This window comes from Somniosus microcephalus, unplaced genomic scaffold, assembly GCF_052327205.1.
Source record: "Somniosus microcephalus isolate GS21.2 unplaced genomic scaffold, FLI_Smic_1.0 unresolved_chr4, whole genome shotgun sequence".
In the NCBI taxonomy this organism is placed as follows: domain Eukaryota; kingdom Metazoa; phylum Chordata; class Chondrichthyes; order Squaliformes; family Somniosidae; genus Somniosus; species Somniosus microcephalus.
In genome coordinates this window covers 53,623,580-53,641,731 of record NW_028225182.1, presented here as the reverse complement: position 1 = coordinate 53,641,731, position 18,152 = coordinate 53,623,580, and the positions used below count along the sequence as shown (strand labels likewise).

Sequence of the window (18,152 nt, the reverse complement as noted above, 5' to 3'; positions counted from 1 at the left end):
CAGGCCAACATTCCCGGTGCCAGTACCGAAGGAGCGCTGCACTGTCGGAGGGGCAGTACTGAGGGAGCGCCGCACTGTCGGAGGGGCAGTTCTGAGGGAGCGCCGCACTGTCGGAGGGGCAGTACTGAGGGAGCGCCGCACTGTCGGAGGGGCAGTACTGAGGGTGCGCCGCACTGTCGGAGGGGCAGTACTGAGGGAGCGCGGCACTGTTGGAGGGGCAGTACTGAGGGAGCGCTGCACTGTTGGAGGGGCAGTACTGAGGGAGCGCTGCACTGTCGGAGGGGCAGTACTGAGGGAGCGCGGCACTGTTGGAGGGGCAGTACTGAGGGAGCGCTGCACTGTTGGAGGGGCAGTACTGAGGGAGCGCCGCACTGTCGGAGGGGCAGTACTGAGGGAGTACCGCACTATCGGAGGGGCAGTACTGAGGGAGCGCCGCACTGTTGGAGGGGCAGCACTGAGGGAGCGCGGCACTGTTGGAGGGGCAGTACTGAGGGAGCGCTGCACTGTTGGAGGTGCCGTCTTTCGGATGAGACATTAAACCGAGGCCCCGTCTCCCCTCTCAGGTGGAAGTAAAAGATCCCACGGCCACTATTTGGAAGAAGAGCAGGGGAGACCTGGGGCCAGTATTTATCCCTCAACCAACATCACTGAAACAGATGATCCGGTCATTATCACAGTGCTGCTTGTGGGAGCTTGCTGTGCGCACATTGGCTGCTGCGTTTCCTACATTACAACAGTGACTGCACTCCAAAAAAGAACTTCATTGGCTGTAAAGCGCTTTGGGACGTCCTGAGGTGGTGAAAGGCGCTGGAGAAATGTGAGACTTTCTTGCTGCTCTGCTTAAAGAGATCAGAATGAGGGGCCATCAATATAAGACAGTCACTAATAAATCCAATCGGGAATCCAGGAGAAACTTCTTTCCCCAGAGAGTGGTGAGAATGTGGAACTCGCTACCACAGGGAGTGGTTGAGGCGAATAGCAGAGATGCATTTAAGGGGAAGCTGGATAAACACACGAGGGAGAAAGGAATAGAAGGATACGGTGATGGGGTGAGATGACGAGGGGTGGGAGGAGGCTGGTGTGGAGCAGAAACACCGGCACGGAGCGGTGGGGCCGAATGGCCTGTTTCTGTGCTGTAGACTCGATGTGAAGCGGAGTTACAGGTACCTGAAAGGAAAATGGTTCCGGATACCATAAACCATGGAGCCAGTGATGGACAGCATCTCCAGCAGCACGGACTGGAAGCTCAGGCCTGCTGTGCTCTTGGCCCTCAGGATCTTAAAAATCTGAGGTAGTTTAACTGGAAGAGAACAGAAATAAAGTCACTGGGAGGCTCTGCTCAGCGACTGGGGAGGGGGGGGCACTTGGCGCGCAGGCCACGGACGCAGTGCCCCCGATTGCCCCCCTCCGACCGGCACAGACCCCCCTCGCCCATCCCTGCCACACCGCACACCACCCCAAGAATCCTCCCTCCACGTAACCAACGTTCCTGAAAGGTACACAAGTCCAGCAAGGGCAGAGGGAGCGTCGGAACCTCCCAAACCCGCCTAGAAGGACAAGGGCAGCAGGCGCATGGGAACACCGCCACCTCCAAGTCACACACGCCATCCCGACTTGGAAATATATCGGCCGTTCCTTCATCGTCGCTGGGTCAAAATCCTGGAACTCCCTCCCTAACAGCACTGTGGGAGCACCTTCACCACACGGACTGCAGCGGTTCAAGAAGGCGGCTCACCACCACCTTCTCGAGGGCGATTAGGGATGGGCAATAAATGCCGGGCCTTGCCAGGGACGCCCACATCCCGTGAATGAATAAACAAAACCGCGGCTTGTATCGAACAACATCAACGTGCATTTATACAGCGTCTTTAATGTAGTAAACCGTCCCAAGGCGCCTCACAGGAGCGATTATCAGACACAATTTGACACCGAGCCCCATGAGGAGATATTAGGGCAGGTGACCAAAAGCTTGGTCAAAGAGTTCGGTTTTAAGGAGCGTCTTAAAGGAGGAGAGAGAGGCGGAGAGGTTTAGGGAGGGAATTCCAGAGCTTGGGGCCCAGGCGGCTGAAGGCACGGCCGCCAATGGTGGAGCGACGGAAATCGGGGATGGGCAAGAGGCCAGAATTGGAGGAGCGCAGAGATCTCGGAGTGTTGTAGGGGCTGGAGGAGGTTACAGAGATAGGGAGGGGTGTAGGGGCTGGAGGAGGTTACAGAGATAGGGAGAGTTGTAGGGCTGAAGGAGGTTACAGAGATAGGGAGGGTTGTAGGGCTGAAGGAGGTTACAGAGATAGGGAGGGTTGCAGGGCTGGAGGAGGTGACAGAGATAGGGAGGGGTGTAGGGCTGGAGGAGGTTACAGAGATAGGGAGGGTTGTAGGGGCTGGAGGAGGTTACAGAGATAGGGAGGGTTGTAGGGCTGAAGGAGGTTACAGAGATAGGGAGGGTTGTGGGGCTGGAGGAGGTTACAGAGATAGGGAGGGTTGTGGGGCTGGAGGAGGTTACAGAGATAGGGAGGGTTGTAGGGCTGAAGGAGGTTACAGAGATAGGGAGGGTTGTAGGGGCTGGAGGAGGTGACAGAGATAGGGAGGGGGGCGAGGGGCCGTGGAGGGGATTTGAACACGAGGATGAGAATTTTAAACTGGAAGGGTTGCCGGACCGGGAGCGGATGTAGGGCAGCGAGCACAGGGGGTGATGGGTGAACGATTGATCAATCTATCGGGTGCAACTTGTCACCTCTCGAGGTTTTGAATCGCTGGGGTTGGGGGGGGCGGGGGCGAGGGTTTGGGTCCAAGTACGTCCCATTGGCTGCCTGTTACTACTAGGGAGAAACACACAACTGGATACCGGGAGAAAAATTCAGCTCCTCCATTCCGATTGGTTTTCATTCTTTCTCCTTTGAGAAGCAAGAAATGATTTGGGGGGGGGGGGGGGGCGGGTGGGGGGAGTAGATTTCGGCCCCCCTCTCCCAGGCCACGCGAAGGTTCCCCACGTCGGAGCCGTCAGCACCCCAGGAAAGCCAGAACGTGCGAGAGGTGCTTCCCCCCCCCGGCCGATCAGCTCCCTCGGGTTTCTGCCGCCCCCCACCCCGTGACAGCACAACGGGAACTCGGCTCCTCTCACGGCTGCTTGGATCAGCGAGCCGTCGAGCCAGACTGCCCGGGAGGCCCCGGGATCGCTCACCTCTTCCAACTTAGGACCTGAGGTATTTGGCTAGATAGAGGGTGCAGGGGGTGGGGGGGAATACCGGTCAGCTGTCCCTGGGGGGCAGGCGGAGAACCCATGCTGGAAAGTGCGGCTGCCCGGGGGACGACAACACAGGATCCAGCTCGGCTGTGATGCCCCCCTTGGTCAATCAGCACAGGTAGAAGGCAAGGTACCGGAGTGAGGGGTTGCCGGTGCAGTGGGGAAAAAGAGTTAAACTGACATCGCTGGCAGTTTCACTGAATGGTGTAATAAAGACCATACTTTGCAGTAGTAAGCTTTTTCTAAGTTGCTGAATTGGCAGTTGATAACATAGTCGGATGTTGAACCATAAGAGGCCTAAGAGGATGTAAGTTCTGTTCCGGCAGGAAAGTAAAACAATGAGTTGGAAGTAAAAGAGGCCGAGAGAGGCAGGAAAGGAGGACAATGAGTCAGAAGTACAATGTTGATGAGACCCCATCTGGTATAAACAAAGGTCATCGGTGCAACAACAGCTTGTGGGATAATGACCGATAATAAAGGCGGTACTTTAATGTAACGCGGCATAGGCAACCAATCAGTGAAGATGCATGCGGGCCAAGGTCCAATCAGGTGGCAGGAATGAATTTTGACATGTGTGTTGTAATGTATACTACTCCAGTGCGATAGCAAAATACTGCGGATGCTGGAAATCCGAAATAACAACAGAAAATGCTGGAAAAACTCAGCAGGCCAGGCAACATCCGTGGAGAGAGAAACAGAGTCAACGTTTCAGGTCGAAACCCTTTGTCAAGACTAAAGAAGCACAGGAAATGAAACAGATTAAGAGGCCAGGCTGGGAGAGAACAAAAGAGAAGTGAAGAGACATTAAGAGGTATTCAAAACGAGACAAGATGGTGAGCGGACTAGTGGAGACAAAAGGCGGCTCTAGATTAGGTGTGAAATGCGCTGGCAGAATGGGAGACAGCTGCCATGTGGGAGAGAGGGAAAGGGGGAAGGGCCAAAAGAAAGGTGTGGATAAGGGGTAAGCCATTTAGGACAGAGATGAGGAGGAATTTCTTCACCCAGAGAGTGGTGAACCTGTAGAATTCTCTACCACAGAAGGCAGTTGAGGCCAATTCATTAAATATATTCAAGAAGGAGTTAGATATATTTCTTAAGGCTAAAGGGATCAAGGGATATGGGGAGAAGGCAGGGACAGGGTACTGAGTTTGGATGATCAGCCATGATCTCATTGAATGGCGGAGCAGGCTCGAGGGGCCGAATGGCCGACTCCTGCTCCTATCTTCTATGTTTCTATTAACCTATTAAAATCAGACTTTTATTGTGGCCACGGTGAAATTCTGGTTGGTGTAAATTTGTGCAGACCGCATTGAATAAGATATTTAATGGTCTGAAACCAGACTTTAAAATATTTACAGTCTTGGATATAGCGAACGGGTTCTGGTCCATACCATTGGCAGAGGAATCACAAGGAAATTTCGCCTTTACTGTCGGGGATAGACAGTATCCATGGACCAGGGTCCAGGGGTTCCACAATAGTCCAAATATATTCCACCGTGTACTGAGTCAAGCCTTAGACAAGTTAGACCTATCAAAGTACCAGAGCACCCTACTCCAATATGTCGATGACATAATGATTGCATCAGAGGATGCCAAAGGACACATGGGAGCATTACCAGCCACACCCATCAAACCCCCGTGGCTAAAGGAATGGCGAGAAGCGTGGCGGCCCTCGACTGCGCCGCATGGGCGGTGCGGCTATGTGAGCCCGTCACTATGTCAGGACAGCCGATATTACACACGCAACACACAGTGGTGGAGCTGCTAAACACAGGCAAAATGAAGGCTGTATCCGACAGGAGGGCGGCTTGGGACAGGTCAGTCTAGATTATAAGGGAACATAGGGGGGAAAATTCAGTTGTTTGCACCTCCCGTTAGCGCCTTAAGAGGGCGCTAATGGGGCGCAAAGCCACTAGCGCCCGGGCGCGGCGATGTTTGCGCCGCTCGCGAAATTAACCAGTCATTTTGCGGCGGCACTAAACACTACCGCCACGATCTCCTGCGCCGGCAGATTGTGACGTCAGTCGAGTGCGCAACGCCTCGTTAGCGCCCCGGACCAGATATTGAGTGGCGCCCCCTGCCTTACCGCCTGCCGCTAGCAACGACAGGTTGAGGGGAGCGTTTTGCAGTCAGGAAGGGACTGGGGGAGCGCTATTTAAAGGCGACCGCTTCCTGCCTTTTTTTGTTGGTGACATTTTTGCACCACGCATTCTGAGAGAGAGAGAGAGAGAGAGAGAGACTTCTGGAGAGATTCAACGCTGTGTGAAGGAGTTTTGGGGACTGAGCAGCACTTTGCAGGTTTATTTTGATTTACCCTTCCTTGCTTCGCCAGCGCTCTGAGGTAGCGCCTCGCTCCTCGGCCTTTGCGCCTTAAGACAGGTGTGAAGCGCCTGATTTAGCGCTCCAATCACCTCCAGGGGCGATAAAAGCCAAGTTTGCCGTCGGGAGGCGATAATTAGCGCCAGGCGCTAAACTCTGCGCACGGCCGATAATGGTGCCCCAAACGACGCGATACCGAATTTTTCCCCCACAGAGTCAACCCCGCAGAGGGAATGCTATCAGAGGGTGAGGCACACGAGTGTCAGTTAGTAATCGACGAGGAGGTCAGAGGAACCGTATCAGAATCGCCCCTTGAAAATCCCGAAAACACCTTTTATGTAGACGGATCTCGCCGAGATATAAATGGGGAGCCACACACTGGTTGGGCAGTAGTAGCCGAGAACGGAGAAACAGTCGCAAAGGGAGGGCTTGAAGGAGGAACCTCAGCGCAGGTAGCAGAACTAGTGGCTCTCACAGAAGCATTGAAATTGGCAAAAGGAAAATGAGTAAATATATACAGACAGTGGGTATGCGTTTGGGGTAGTGCATGATTATATGACAGCGTGGAATAGGAGAGGATATGTAACCTCCGGAGGAGGACAAATACAGCATGAGGAGGTAGTGAGAGACCTAGTAGAAGGAGCAGAAGAGGTAGCAGTGATTAAAATAAAGGCACACCGCAAGATAGTGAGCGAGCAACAAAAAGGAAATATGTTCGCTGATCAGGCAGCAAGAGCATCAGGTAGAATAACAGCAGAGGAAGTGAACATTAAAAGAATCCAAGAGGAGACCGAAATGGAGGAGCAGGAGCAGTGGACAAAGAGAGGCACAGCCAGAGGTAGAGATGGAATATGGAAAAAGGATCACAGGGTGGTAGCCCATCGCTGTATTCAGGAGAATTTGTTGAAAATATACCACGAGCCAGACCAGGGGGGGCAGAATGGCATGATAGGTAGGCTAAGTATAGATTGGTGGTGGGGTGGAATGGGACAAGATGTGGCAAGATACTGCAGACGCTGCATCATCTGTGGACAGCACAACCCAGGTAGGCCCATAAAGGTTAGAATGACCCACCAGCCATGACCCAAAGGCCCCTGGGAAAACCTCCAGATAGACTTTACTGAACCCCTACCCAACAGTAGAGGGAAGAAATACTGCCTAGTGATCGTAGGCCAGTTTACAAGGTGGGTGGAAGCATTCCCTACCAGAGACTGTAGTGCTCAGACTGTGGCCCGAATGTTTGCATACGAAGTGATACCGAGATGGGGGGGTCCCGTGGCAAATAGATTCAGATCAAGGTACCCACTTTACAGGAAAGGTAATGAAGGAAGCTTGTAAGTTACCGGGAGTAAGACAGAAGTTCCACATCCCTTATCATCCGCAAAGCTCAGGCATGGTAGAGCGAATGAACAGAACCCTGAAAACAGCCTTAAGCAAGGCCATAGCCGAAACCGGACAGGGATGGGTGGATGTCCTTCCGTGTATCCTGATGAGGCTGAGAGCCACCCCAAACAGGGTGACCGGACTGACACCATATGAACTCATGACTGGACGAGCAACGTGTCTGCCGGAAGGAGTAGCATCTGGTAGCGAGAGACTAGGACCCTTAAAAGATAAAATTAGGAAATACGTACAAACATCGGATAATCAATTGAAAGAGCTCAAACAAGAAATTAAAGAACAACAAGACATCAGAGATAAAAATACACAAAAGCAGGGGCCCTCGGAGCCCCTACCCAAGGTGGGCGAGCGGGTATTTGTTAAAATATTGCCAGAGAGATCGGGATTCTCACCTAGATGGACCGAACCATTTGAGGTTATCATGACCAGCGATACGTGCGCATGTATAGATATGAGGGGAAAGGGTAGATGGAAACATTGGACTGAATCAAAACGGTACAACAATAACCCCTCTGATCTTAAATCCCACAGGAACAATGGAATAAACACCGGAGATAAACTAACCTCTGGTGACCACCAGGCTTCTGCTTCATTTACAGGGAAACTTCACCATGAAGGTGGGATTAGTGCTGGGACATGAAATAAGCGAAGGGACATCCCACATTACACGACAAGTACATGATGAAGAAGAAGCACCATGTTTTAATGGAACAATCACATTCGGAGTCTCATCCATGGCTCCCAATACACAGAAAGAAGAGACAAGCGAACCGAGGATGCTACAATGTCCAGATATGAAACCTGGACCCATGAATGGACTAGTATTATTCACTGAGGGAGAACAATTGTATGGTAACGTGAGACACGAAATTGTACCGGTGCTAATGAACTTAACCATGTTACAATGGCCAGGATATTGTGAAAGGTTTACTAAAACTAGAGAATTGTATGCACATATGATAAGGAATCTAATTAACCAAGGTGCTGATGCGACAGGGGCTACTAATCTCAGGGGACATGCTGCATTCCACCAAAGGATTAAAAGGAGCTTAGGAACCGATATACTCACGGGAATAAACACGGGGACATCATTCATTAATGCCCTAGATATACAAGGAGTCCAGAGTAGTGTGGAACGACTACAAGGGGTAAGGCAACAGATTTTAGAGAAGGAAACTGGTTTGGTTCGACAAGGATCAGAGTTGGGAGGACATACGATAAGGAAATTACTCGAGGGAATCAAGGTTCTAGAGGACCATGCTAGGAAGGACGTTCTTGCCATGGAAGGAGTGCAGCGAAGATTCACCAGGCTGATACCTGGGATGGCAGGAATGACGTATGAGGAGAGATTGTGTCGATTGGGCTTATACTCACTGGAGTTTAGAAGATTGAGAGGGGATCTCATCGAAACCTATAAAAGTCTAACAGGACTAGACAGACTAGATGCAGGAAGGATGTTCCCGATGGCGGGGGAGTCCAGAACCAGGGGTCATAGTCTAAGGATAAGGGGTAAGCCATTTAGGACTGAAATGAGGAGGAATTTCTTCACCCAGAGAGTGGTGAACCTGTGGAATTCTCTGCCACAGAGGGCGGTGGAGGCCAGTTCATTAAAAATATTCAAGAAAGAGTTGGATATATTTCTTAAGGCTAAAGGGATCAAGGGATATGGGGAGAAGGCAGGGACAGGGTACTGAATTTGGATGATCAGCCATGATCTCATTGAATGGCGGAGCAGGCTCGAGGGGCCAAATGGCCGACTCCTGCTCCTATCTTCTATGTTTCTATGTAACAAACTAAACCATAGAGATGAGAAACAGGCAAAAGACAGGGTAGGGAGAGGCTTGTGTCATGCCTATGGCCAATGGATTACTGGACAGTTAAAACATAATCTGGCACAGATACAGCGAGGCGAGGTACCAGCCTGGATTAACAGCACACAGCTCCATGGCATGAGCCAGAATCCGGGCCCTCTGAGTGCTTGTACCCTCAAAGGGATAACCAGAGTATATCCAGTGATACAAAAATGTAAAGCAGAAGTGACAGCAATGATGGGCATGGTACTCCTGATACCAGTGGTGGGACTAGACACGACTCCATACCCACAGTACCAGGTAACAAACATAGGCACAGTGAGGGGTGAGACGTACCTCCAATACTATCCAATTGATACCTATGCCATCAGGAAGAATGGTACTATGAGAGGAGTCTCCCTAAACAGATGTCACGGGAAAGGCACGCTTACGATATGCCCACATCCGGCTGGAGAAGGCCCTAAGGATGAGTGCGGCTATAATAAGACAGAGGGGTGTGTGTTGGAATTATCACATGTCGATCACCATCACACCCGCTTGGGATATAGAGGCGAAGGGGAGTATTGTATAGTCACCACAGAGCTGGAGTAACCTTGTATGTGCAATCACAATATCTAACTTCTGCTTTACGCCAAAGATCCCTGTGACAGTTGGACACACCAGATTGCGTACATTCAAGGGAGGAAATAAAACTAAATGTGCCAGATAGTCTAAAGGATGAGTTGGTCAATTATGAAGATCCGGTAGGAGCCCCAATACCCCGCCTGCAAGAAATGAAAGAGGATTTAAGTAAGATGGTGAAACAATATATGGTGTTGCAAAGGAATCTTGGGGAATTAGAAAGGGACATAGAGGTAGAGCTACAGGAAGTCCTGTGGTATGAGAAGCTGTGGGATTGGGAAATGAATGTCAACATACACCCATGGATCCACATCATTTCTCATATATTAGTGATAGTACAGTTAGTCATGGCTATAGGATGGGGAATAGCAGCAAGCACCGCTTGTAAAAAGAAACGGACCAAACAAAGAGCTAAAGCGAGTCGCAAAGAGCTGGAAAACACAAGTTTGCTCTAAACATGATGGGTATGCAGGGCCTCCCGAGCCAGCGTCTGATCACCGCATGGGGCAGGAGGCACAGCGATGCTTATACATGTGGTTTAACTTGGGCAAGGGCCAAGTACCAAAAGGGGGGATTGCAGTGGGGAAAGAGTTAAACTGACATCGCTGGCAGTTTCACTGAATGGTGTAATAAAAACCATACTTTGCAGTAGTAAGCTTTTTCTAAGTTGCTGAATTGGCAGTTGAGATAACATAGTTGGATGTGGAAACCATAAGAGGCTTAAGAGGATGTAAATTCTGTTCCGGCAGGAAAGTAAAACAATGAGTTGGAAGTAAAAGAGGCCGAGAGAGGCAGGAAAGGAGGACAATGAGTCAGAAGTACAATGTTGCTGAGACCCCATCCGGCATAAACAAAGGTCATCGGTGCAACAACAGTTTGGGGGATAACGGCCGATAATAAAGGCGGTACTTTAATGTAACGCGGCATAGGCAACCAATCAGTGAAGATGCATGCGGGCCAAGGTCCAATCAGGTGGCAGGAATGAATTTTGACGTGTATTGTAATGTATAAAAATGTAGTGTTTGCTGCACCAATTTGGAAAGAGTCTGGCTAAAACAGAGCAGACCGTCTCCCCACCGGTGCAATAAAGACAACTTGACCATCGATCTAAAACCTGGTGTCGAGTGTTGGTTTAAAATACTCCACAACACCGGGATTCCCCCTTACCTGTGCCTTCCGGGGTGGTGGGGGGGGAAGAAAGTAACCATGGCAAAAATAAACTGCCGAGTTATATTCAGGATCTAAACATTACTGGTGGGAGCGGTTAGTTGGTGATATTTTTTTTAATTCAGGAAGGTTTAGACTCACTCACCCATCACCGATCCTGCGATGATGCCCAGCCCCAGGACTTTGCTGAGGAGAATTTTCAGACAGGGAACTAAAGAGGGATGGAAACAGAAGAAATGTTAACTTTATGTCTGCACGCAGGAACATAAGAATTAGGAGCACGAATCGGCCATTCGTCCCCTCGAGCCTGCTCCGCCATTCAATGAGATCATGGCTGATCTTCTACCTCAACTCCACTTTCCTGCACTCTCCCAATATCCCTGGATTCCCTTAATATCCAAAAATCTATCGATCTCAGCCTTGAATATACTCAACGACTGAGCCTCCACAGCCCTCTGGGGCAGAGAATTCCAAAGATTCACCGCCCTCTGAGTGAAGAAATTTCTCCTCATCTCAGTCCTAAATGGCCGACCCCTTACCCTGAGACTGTGACCCCTGGTTCTAGACGCTCCAGCCAGGGGGAAACAACCTCTCAGCATCGACCCTGTCAATCCCTTGTAAGAATCTTGTATATTCCAATGAGATCACCTCTCATTCTTCTAAACTCCAGAGAGTATCGGCCCATTCTACACAATCTCTCCTCATAGGACAGCCCTCTCATCCCAGGGATCAATCTAGTGAACCTTTATTGCACTCCCTCTAAGGAGCCCTGCAGGAGCTGGCACTGGAGGAGCAACTGTGCACAAGGCTTCCTGAGCGCCAACAGGCCGGACTAGCTCTTTGTCCGGGGAGAGGCAGCCTCGCGCAGCAGGAGATCGGGACCCTCCCACCCAGAGGTCGCATCTGCTAGCTGCATGTGCTGAGCTGGATCATTCCCGGACCCCCTCCTTCTGCATTGAGAGAAAGATCAGGTGATGCCGGATGTCAGGCACGGCTCAGAGGGCCAAACTCTCGCCTCGGAGTTGGAAGGTCGTGGGTTCAAGTCCCACTCCAGAGACTTGAGCACAAAATCCAGGCCGACACTCCCAGTGCATTACTGAGGGAGCGCCGCACTGTCGGAGGGGCAGTACTGAGGGAGCGCCGCACTGTCGGAGGGACAGTACTGAGGGAGCGCCGCACTGTCAGAGGGACAGTACTGAGGGAGCGCCGCACTGTCGGAGGGTCAGTACTGAGGGAGCGCCGCACTGTCGGAGAGGCAGTACTGAGGGAGTGCCGCACTGTCGGAGGGGCAGTACTGAGGGAGCGCCGCAATGTCGGAGGGGCAGTACTGAGGGAGCGCCGCACTGTCGGAGGGGCAGTACTGAGGGAGCGCCGCACTGTCGGAGGGGCAGTACTGAGGGAGCGCCGCACTGTCGGAGGGGCAGTACTGAGGGAGCGCCGCACTGTCGGAGGGGCAGTGCTGAGGGAGGGCCGCACTGTCGGAGGGTCAGTACTGAGGGAGCGCCGCACTGTCGGAGGGGCAGGACTGAGGGAGCGCCGCACTGTCGGAGGGGCAGTACTGAGGGAGCGCCTCACTGTGGGAGGGGCTGTACTGAGGGAGCGCCGCACTGTCGGAGGGGCAGTACTGAGGGAGCGCCGCACTGTCGGAGGGGCAGTACTGAGGGAGCGCCGCACTGTCGGAGGGGCATTACTGAGGGAGCGCCGCACTGTCGGAGGGGCAGTACTGAGGGAGCGCCGCACTGTCGGAGGGGCAGTACTGAGGGAGTGCCGCACTGTCGGAGGGGCAGTACTGAGGGAGCGCCGCACTGTCGGAGGGGCAGCAGTACTGAGGGAGCGCCGCACTGTCGGAGGGGCAGTACGTAGGGAGCGCCGCACTGTCGGAGGGGCAGCAGTACTGAGGGAGCGCCGCACTGTCGGAGGGGCAGCAGTACTGAGGGAGCGCCGCACTGTCGGAGGGGCAGCAGTACTGAGGGAGCGCCGCACTGTCGGAGGGGCAGTACTGAGGGAGCGCTGCACTGTCGGAAGGGCAGTACTGAGGGGGCGCTGCACTGTCAGAGGGGCAGTACTGAGCGAGCGCTGCACTGTCGGAGGGGCAGTACTGAGGGAGTGCTATAAATGTGAATCTTTCTTTCTTCATAGAATCTTACAGCACATGAGGAGGCCACTCGGCCCATCTTTGAAAGAGCTCTCCGATTAGTCTGCACAGAGTGGGATTAAACGGAGTGGACTTAAACAGAGTGTTTTATTTGGAAATTTGGGAAGAGTGGGAATTTGGAGAAGAGTGGGAAGGAGTTATTGCTTGTTACCTACATTACTTGTGCTGTGTGTTACAGGTAGATATTTAACTGCAGTACCTTGAACGTAATCCAGATCAAGTAAGTAGTCAAGAAACTACACTTTAAACTAAGTTACCTAATTACAAATCTAATTAAATCAAACAAGGCCATATAGGGATGGCAGTGCACGCGGTGCCGCAACAGCAGCAGGTGGGAGTTTGTGGAGAGCATTGTGATCCTGGACAACCACGTTTGCAGTAAGTAGCTGCATCTTGAGGAACTTCAGCTCAGAGTTTTTGAGCTGGAGTCTGAGGTGCAGACATTGCGGGGCATCAGGGAGGGGGAGAGTTACCTGGACACTCTGATCCAGGAGGCAGTCACACCCCTTAGGTTAGGTAGTGGTACAGGTCTGGTTAGTGGTCAGGGACAGGAGGGTGTGACTGCGACTCGGGCAGGTCAGGGGACCCCAGGGGCAGTGCTGGAGGAGCCTCAGCCTTTGCCCTTGTCCGACAGGTATGAGGTTCTTGCTGCCTGTGTGGATGAGGGAAAAGCCTGCAGGATGGATGAGCAAGCTGACCATGGTGCAGGAGGCCATTCAAGTGGGGGGAGTGAAAGGGAATGTAGTTGTGGTAGGGGACAGTATAGTCAGGGGGATAGATACTGTTCTCTGCAGCTGCGACCGGGGGTTCCGAAGGTTGTGTTGCCTGCCCAGTGCCAGGGTTAAAGACATCTCCTCGTGGCTGGAGAAGAACTTGGAGTGGGAGGGGGAGGATCCAGTTGTCGTGGTCCAGGTAGGAACCAACAACTTAGGTAGAACTAGGAATGAGGTTCTGCTGATGGAGTTTGAGCAGCTAAGATCCAAATTAAAACACAGAACCTCAAAGGTAATAATCACTGGATTGTTACCTAAGCCACGCGCAAATTGGCATAGGGACACGCAGATTAGTGGTTTAAATGCATGGCTCAGGGTGGTGTGGGAGGAAGGGGTTTCGGTTCATGGGACACTGGCACCAGTACTGGGGAAAGCGGGAGCTGTTCTGTTGGGACGGGCTCCTCCTAAACCGGGCTGGGACCTGTGCCCTGGCGAACCGAATAACTAGGGCAGTAGACAGGGCTTTAAACTAATGAAGAGGGGGGGGAGGATTCAGGAAAGAGTAAATTTAAAAGCAGTGAGAGAAATGTCAAGGCTCTAGAGCAGAGTTTTGGGTAAAAATAAGCAGAGTGGGTCAGACAGGGACAGAGAGAGTAACAAAGGTAATAAGGGCATCAGTGACTAAGATGACATCAGGGAAAAATAGAAATAAGTCAAAGATAAAGGCACTATATCTGAATGTGCGAAGCATTCACAACAAAATAGGTGAATTAATAGCGCAGATAGAAATGAACAGGTTTGATCTAATAGCCATTACGGAGACGTGGCCGCAAAGTGGCCAAGGTTGGGAACTAAATATTCCAGGATACTTAACCTTTAGAAGAGATAGGCAAAATGGAAAAGGAGGAGGGGTAGCCCTGATAATAAAGGATGGGATAAAGACAGTAGAGGAAAGGATCTTAGCTCCGAAAATCAAGAAGTAGGATCAGTTTGGGTGGAGCTAAGAAACAGCAAGGGGCAGAAAACATTGGTGGGAGTTGTTTATAGGCCCCCAAACATTAGTTGTAATGTAGGGCAGAGTATAAATCAGGAAATTAGAGGCATGTAACAAGGGTAATACAGTAATCATGGGGGCTTTAATCTACATATAGACTGGACAAACCAAATATGCAGTAATAGTGTGGAGGACGAATTCATGGAATGTATGCAAGATAGTTTTCTAGATCAGTATGTTGAGGAATGTAAGAAGTCACACAACACCAGGTTATAGTCCAACAGCTTTATTTGAAATCACAAGCTTTCGGAGCGCTGCTCCTTCGTCAGGTGAAGTGGAGAGATGCATAAAGACACAGCTTATATAGTCAGAGAATAATGTCAGATGTTTACAGGTAATCTTTCTAACTGCCATTTATCACACCTCGACAGAGAGATAATCACAGCAATCAAAGGTGTGAATGGTGTCCAAACAGGTCAGTCAGGAAAACATTACATCAAAGTACAATGAGGTGGGGTCACAAGAGGTCAAATGTTGCAGATGCTGGGGTCTGTATGAAAAACAAAAAACAGACAAAAAAACATTTTTTTTTGCTGGAAATCACAGCAGGTCCGGCCGCATCTGTGTAGAGAGAACAAGCCAACTCGAGCAGAAACTGATAGCCAAGTTCTGCACTCATGAGGACGGCCTCAACCGCGATCTTGGGTTCATGTCACGCTACATGTAACCCCACCTGACGTAGAGTCACCCAGACTCGAGTCGTCGTTGGCTTGTTCTCTCCACACAGATGCGGCCGGACCTGCTGTGATTTCCAGCAAAAAAAAAGTTTTTTTGTGTTTTTTGTTTTTCATACAGACCTCAGCATCTGCAACATTTGACCCCTTGTGACCCCACCTCATTGTACTTTGATGTAATGTTTTCCTGACTGACCTGTTTGGACACCATTCACACCTTTGATTGCTGTGATTATCTCTCTGCCGAGGTGTGATAAATGGCAGTTAGAAAGATTACCTGTAAACATCTGACATTATTCTCTGACTATATAAGCTGTGTCTTTATGCATCTCTCCACTTCACCTGACGAAGGAGCAGCGCTCCGAAAGCTTGTGATTTCAAATAAAATTGTTGGACTATAACCTGGTGTTGTGTGACTTCTTACATTTGTCCACCCCAGTCCAACTCCGGAATCTCCACACCATGGCTAGTATGTTGAGGAAACAACTAGGGAACAGGCTATTTTAGATCTAGTATTGTGCAATGAGAAAGGGTTAATTAATAAGAACATAAGAAATAGGAGCAGGAGTCGGCCATTCGGCCCCTCGAGCCTGCTCCGCCATTCAATAAGATCACGGCTGATCTTCGACCTCGACTCCATTTTCCCGCCCGATCCCCATATCAGGGCACTTAGAAAATAATAATAGGGTTGGGCAGTCAACACGGATAAATGAAAGGGAAATCGTGTTTGACGAATCTGTTAAGAGTTTTTTGAGGTTGTAACTAGCAGAATAGATAAGGGGGAACCAGTGGATGTGGTGTTTCAGAAGGCATTTGATAAGGTGCCACACAAGGTTATTAAACAGAATTAGGGCTCATGGGATTGGGGGTAATATACTAGCATGGATTGAGGATTGGTTAACGGACAGAAAACAGAGAGTAGGAATAAACGGGTCATTTTTGGGTTGGCAGGCTGTAACCAGTGGGGTACCGCAAGGATCAGTGCTTTGGCCTCAGCTATTCACAATCTACATCAATGATTTGGATGAGGGGACCAAATGTAATATATCCAAGTTTGCTGATAATACAAAGCTGGGTGGGAATGTAAGTTGTGAGGAGGATGCAAGGAGGCTTCAAAGGGATATAGACAGGCTAAGTGAGTGGACAAGAACATGGCAAATGGATTATAATGTGGGGAAATGTGAAGTTATCCACTTTGGTAGGAAAATAGAAAAGCAGAGTATTTTTTAAATGGTGAGAGATTGGGAAATGTTGGTGTTCAGAGGGACCTGGGTGTCCTTGTACACCAATCACTGAAAATTAACCTGCAGGTACAGCAAGCAATTAGGAAAGTAAATGGTGTGTTGGCCTTTATTACAAGAGGATTTGAGTATAAGAGTAAAGACATCTTACTGCAATTATATAGGGCCCTGGTGAGACCACACCTGGAGTATTGTGGACAGTTTCGGTCTCCTTACCTAAGGAAGGATATACTTGCCATAGAGGGAGTGCAACGAAGGTTCACCAGACTGATTCCTGGGATGGGGGGGATTGTCCTATGAGGAGAGATTGAGTAGACTAGGCCGATATTCTCTAGAGTTTAGAAGAATGAGAGGTGATCTCATTGAAACATACAAAATTCTTACAGGGCTTGACAGGGTAGATGCAGGGAGGATGTTTCCCCCTGGCTGGGGAGTCTAGAACCAGGGGTCACAGTCTCAGAATAAGGGGTCGGCCATTTAGGACTGAGATGAGGAGGAATTTCTTCACACAGAGGGTGGTGAATCTTTGGAATTCTCTGCCCCAGAGGGCTGTGGAGGCTCAGTCATTGAGTATATTCAAGACAGAGATCGATAGATTGTTGAATATTAAGGGAATCGAGGGATATGGGGATCGGGCGGGAAAGTGGAGATCACAGAATCACAGAATCCCCACAGTGCAGATAGAGGCCATTTCGGCCCATCGAGTCTGCACCGACACATATCCCACCCTATCCCCATAACCCCACGTCCCCTAACACTAAGGGTCAATTTATCATAGCCAAATCAACCTAACCCGCACATCTTTGGACTGTGGAAGGAAACCAGAGCACCCATGAGGTAGATCAGCCATGATCTTATTGAATGGCAGAGCAGGCTCGAGGGGCCGAATGGCGGAGCAGGCTCGAGGGGCCGAATGGCGGAGCAGGCTCGAGGGGCCGAATGGCGGAGCAGGCTCGAGGGGCCGAATGGCCGACTCCTGTTCCTATTCCCGATGTTCTTCTGTCTCTTCCCCCCACCACATAGTCCTGCAAATCTTGTCCTCCTTGAACTCTGAATGGAAAGTGTTGTGTTTTGAGTTTTGCTTCAATGAAGTTTGTCCCAGTTCCCGGGTGTTACCTAAAGGGGGTGCTGGGGGGCTCGGTTTTACTTTGTCTTTCACTTTCAGTTTCGGGTTCTGCCATGCAGACAATGTGCTGTCATGTCCATCCATTTACTCAGTAAATAGTAAAAGGTACATTCCGTCTCCTCTATTCATTACTGTTCGGTCAAGATGCAATAGGAAGTCAGCTCGGTGGTTGCAGGAGGGACAGGACAGGAAAAGAAAGACTTGCATTTCTATAGCGCCTTTCACGACCACCAGACGTCTCGAAGCCCTTCACACCCAATGAAGTACTTTTTGAAGTGTAGTCACTGTTGTAATGTGGGAAATGCAGCAGCCAATTTGCACACAGCAAGCTCCCACAAACAGCAACGTGCTAATGACGGGATAATCTGTTTTTTAGTGATGTTGGTTGAGGGATAAATATTGGCCCCAGGACACTTGGGAGAACTCCCCTGCTCTTCTTCGAAATAGTGGCCGTGGGATCTTTTACGTCCACCTGAAGGGGTAGACGGGGCCTCGGTTTAATGTCTCATCTGAAAGACAGCACCTCCGGCAGTGCGGCGCTCCCTCAGTACTGCCCCTCCGACAGTGCGACGCTCCCTCAGTACTGCCCCTCCGACAGTGCGGCGCTCCCTCAGTACTGCCCCTCCGAT

General features: G+C 50.6%; 1 protein-coding gene across 2 annotated transcripts in view; it reads right to left on the bottom strand.

Moving 5' to 3' along the window:
* The window catches only part of mpdu1b (mannose-P-dolichol utilization defect 1b), a 79,279-nt gene that overhangs the window by 56,356 nt on the left and 4,771 nt on the right, over positions 1-18,152 (bottom strand). For both annotated transcript variants that reach the window (XM_085977579.1, XM_085977578.1), the window contains exons 2-3: positions 10,706-10,771; positions 1,168-1,300 (exon numbers count right to left, since the gene is read on the bottom strand). In XM_085977579.1, the coding sequence (XP_085833705.1) occupies positions 1,168-1,300; positions 10,706-10,771 (199 nt within the window). The remainder of the gene's footprint in view (positions 1-1,167; positions 1,301-10,705; positions 10,772-18,152) is intronic.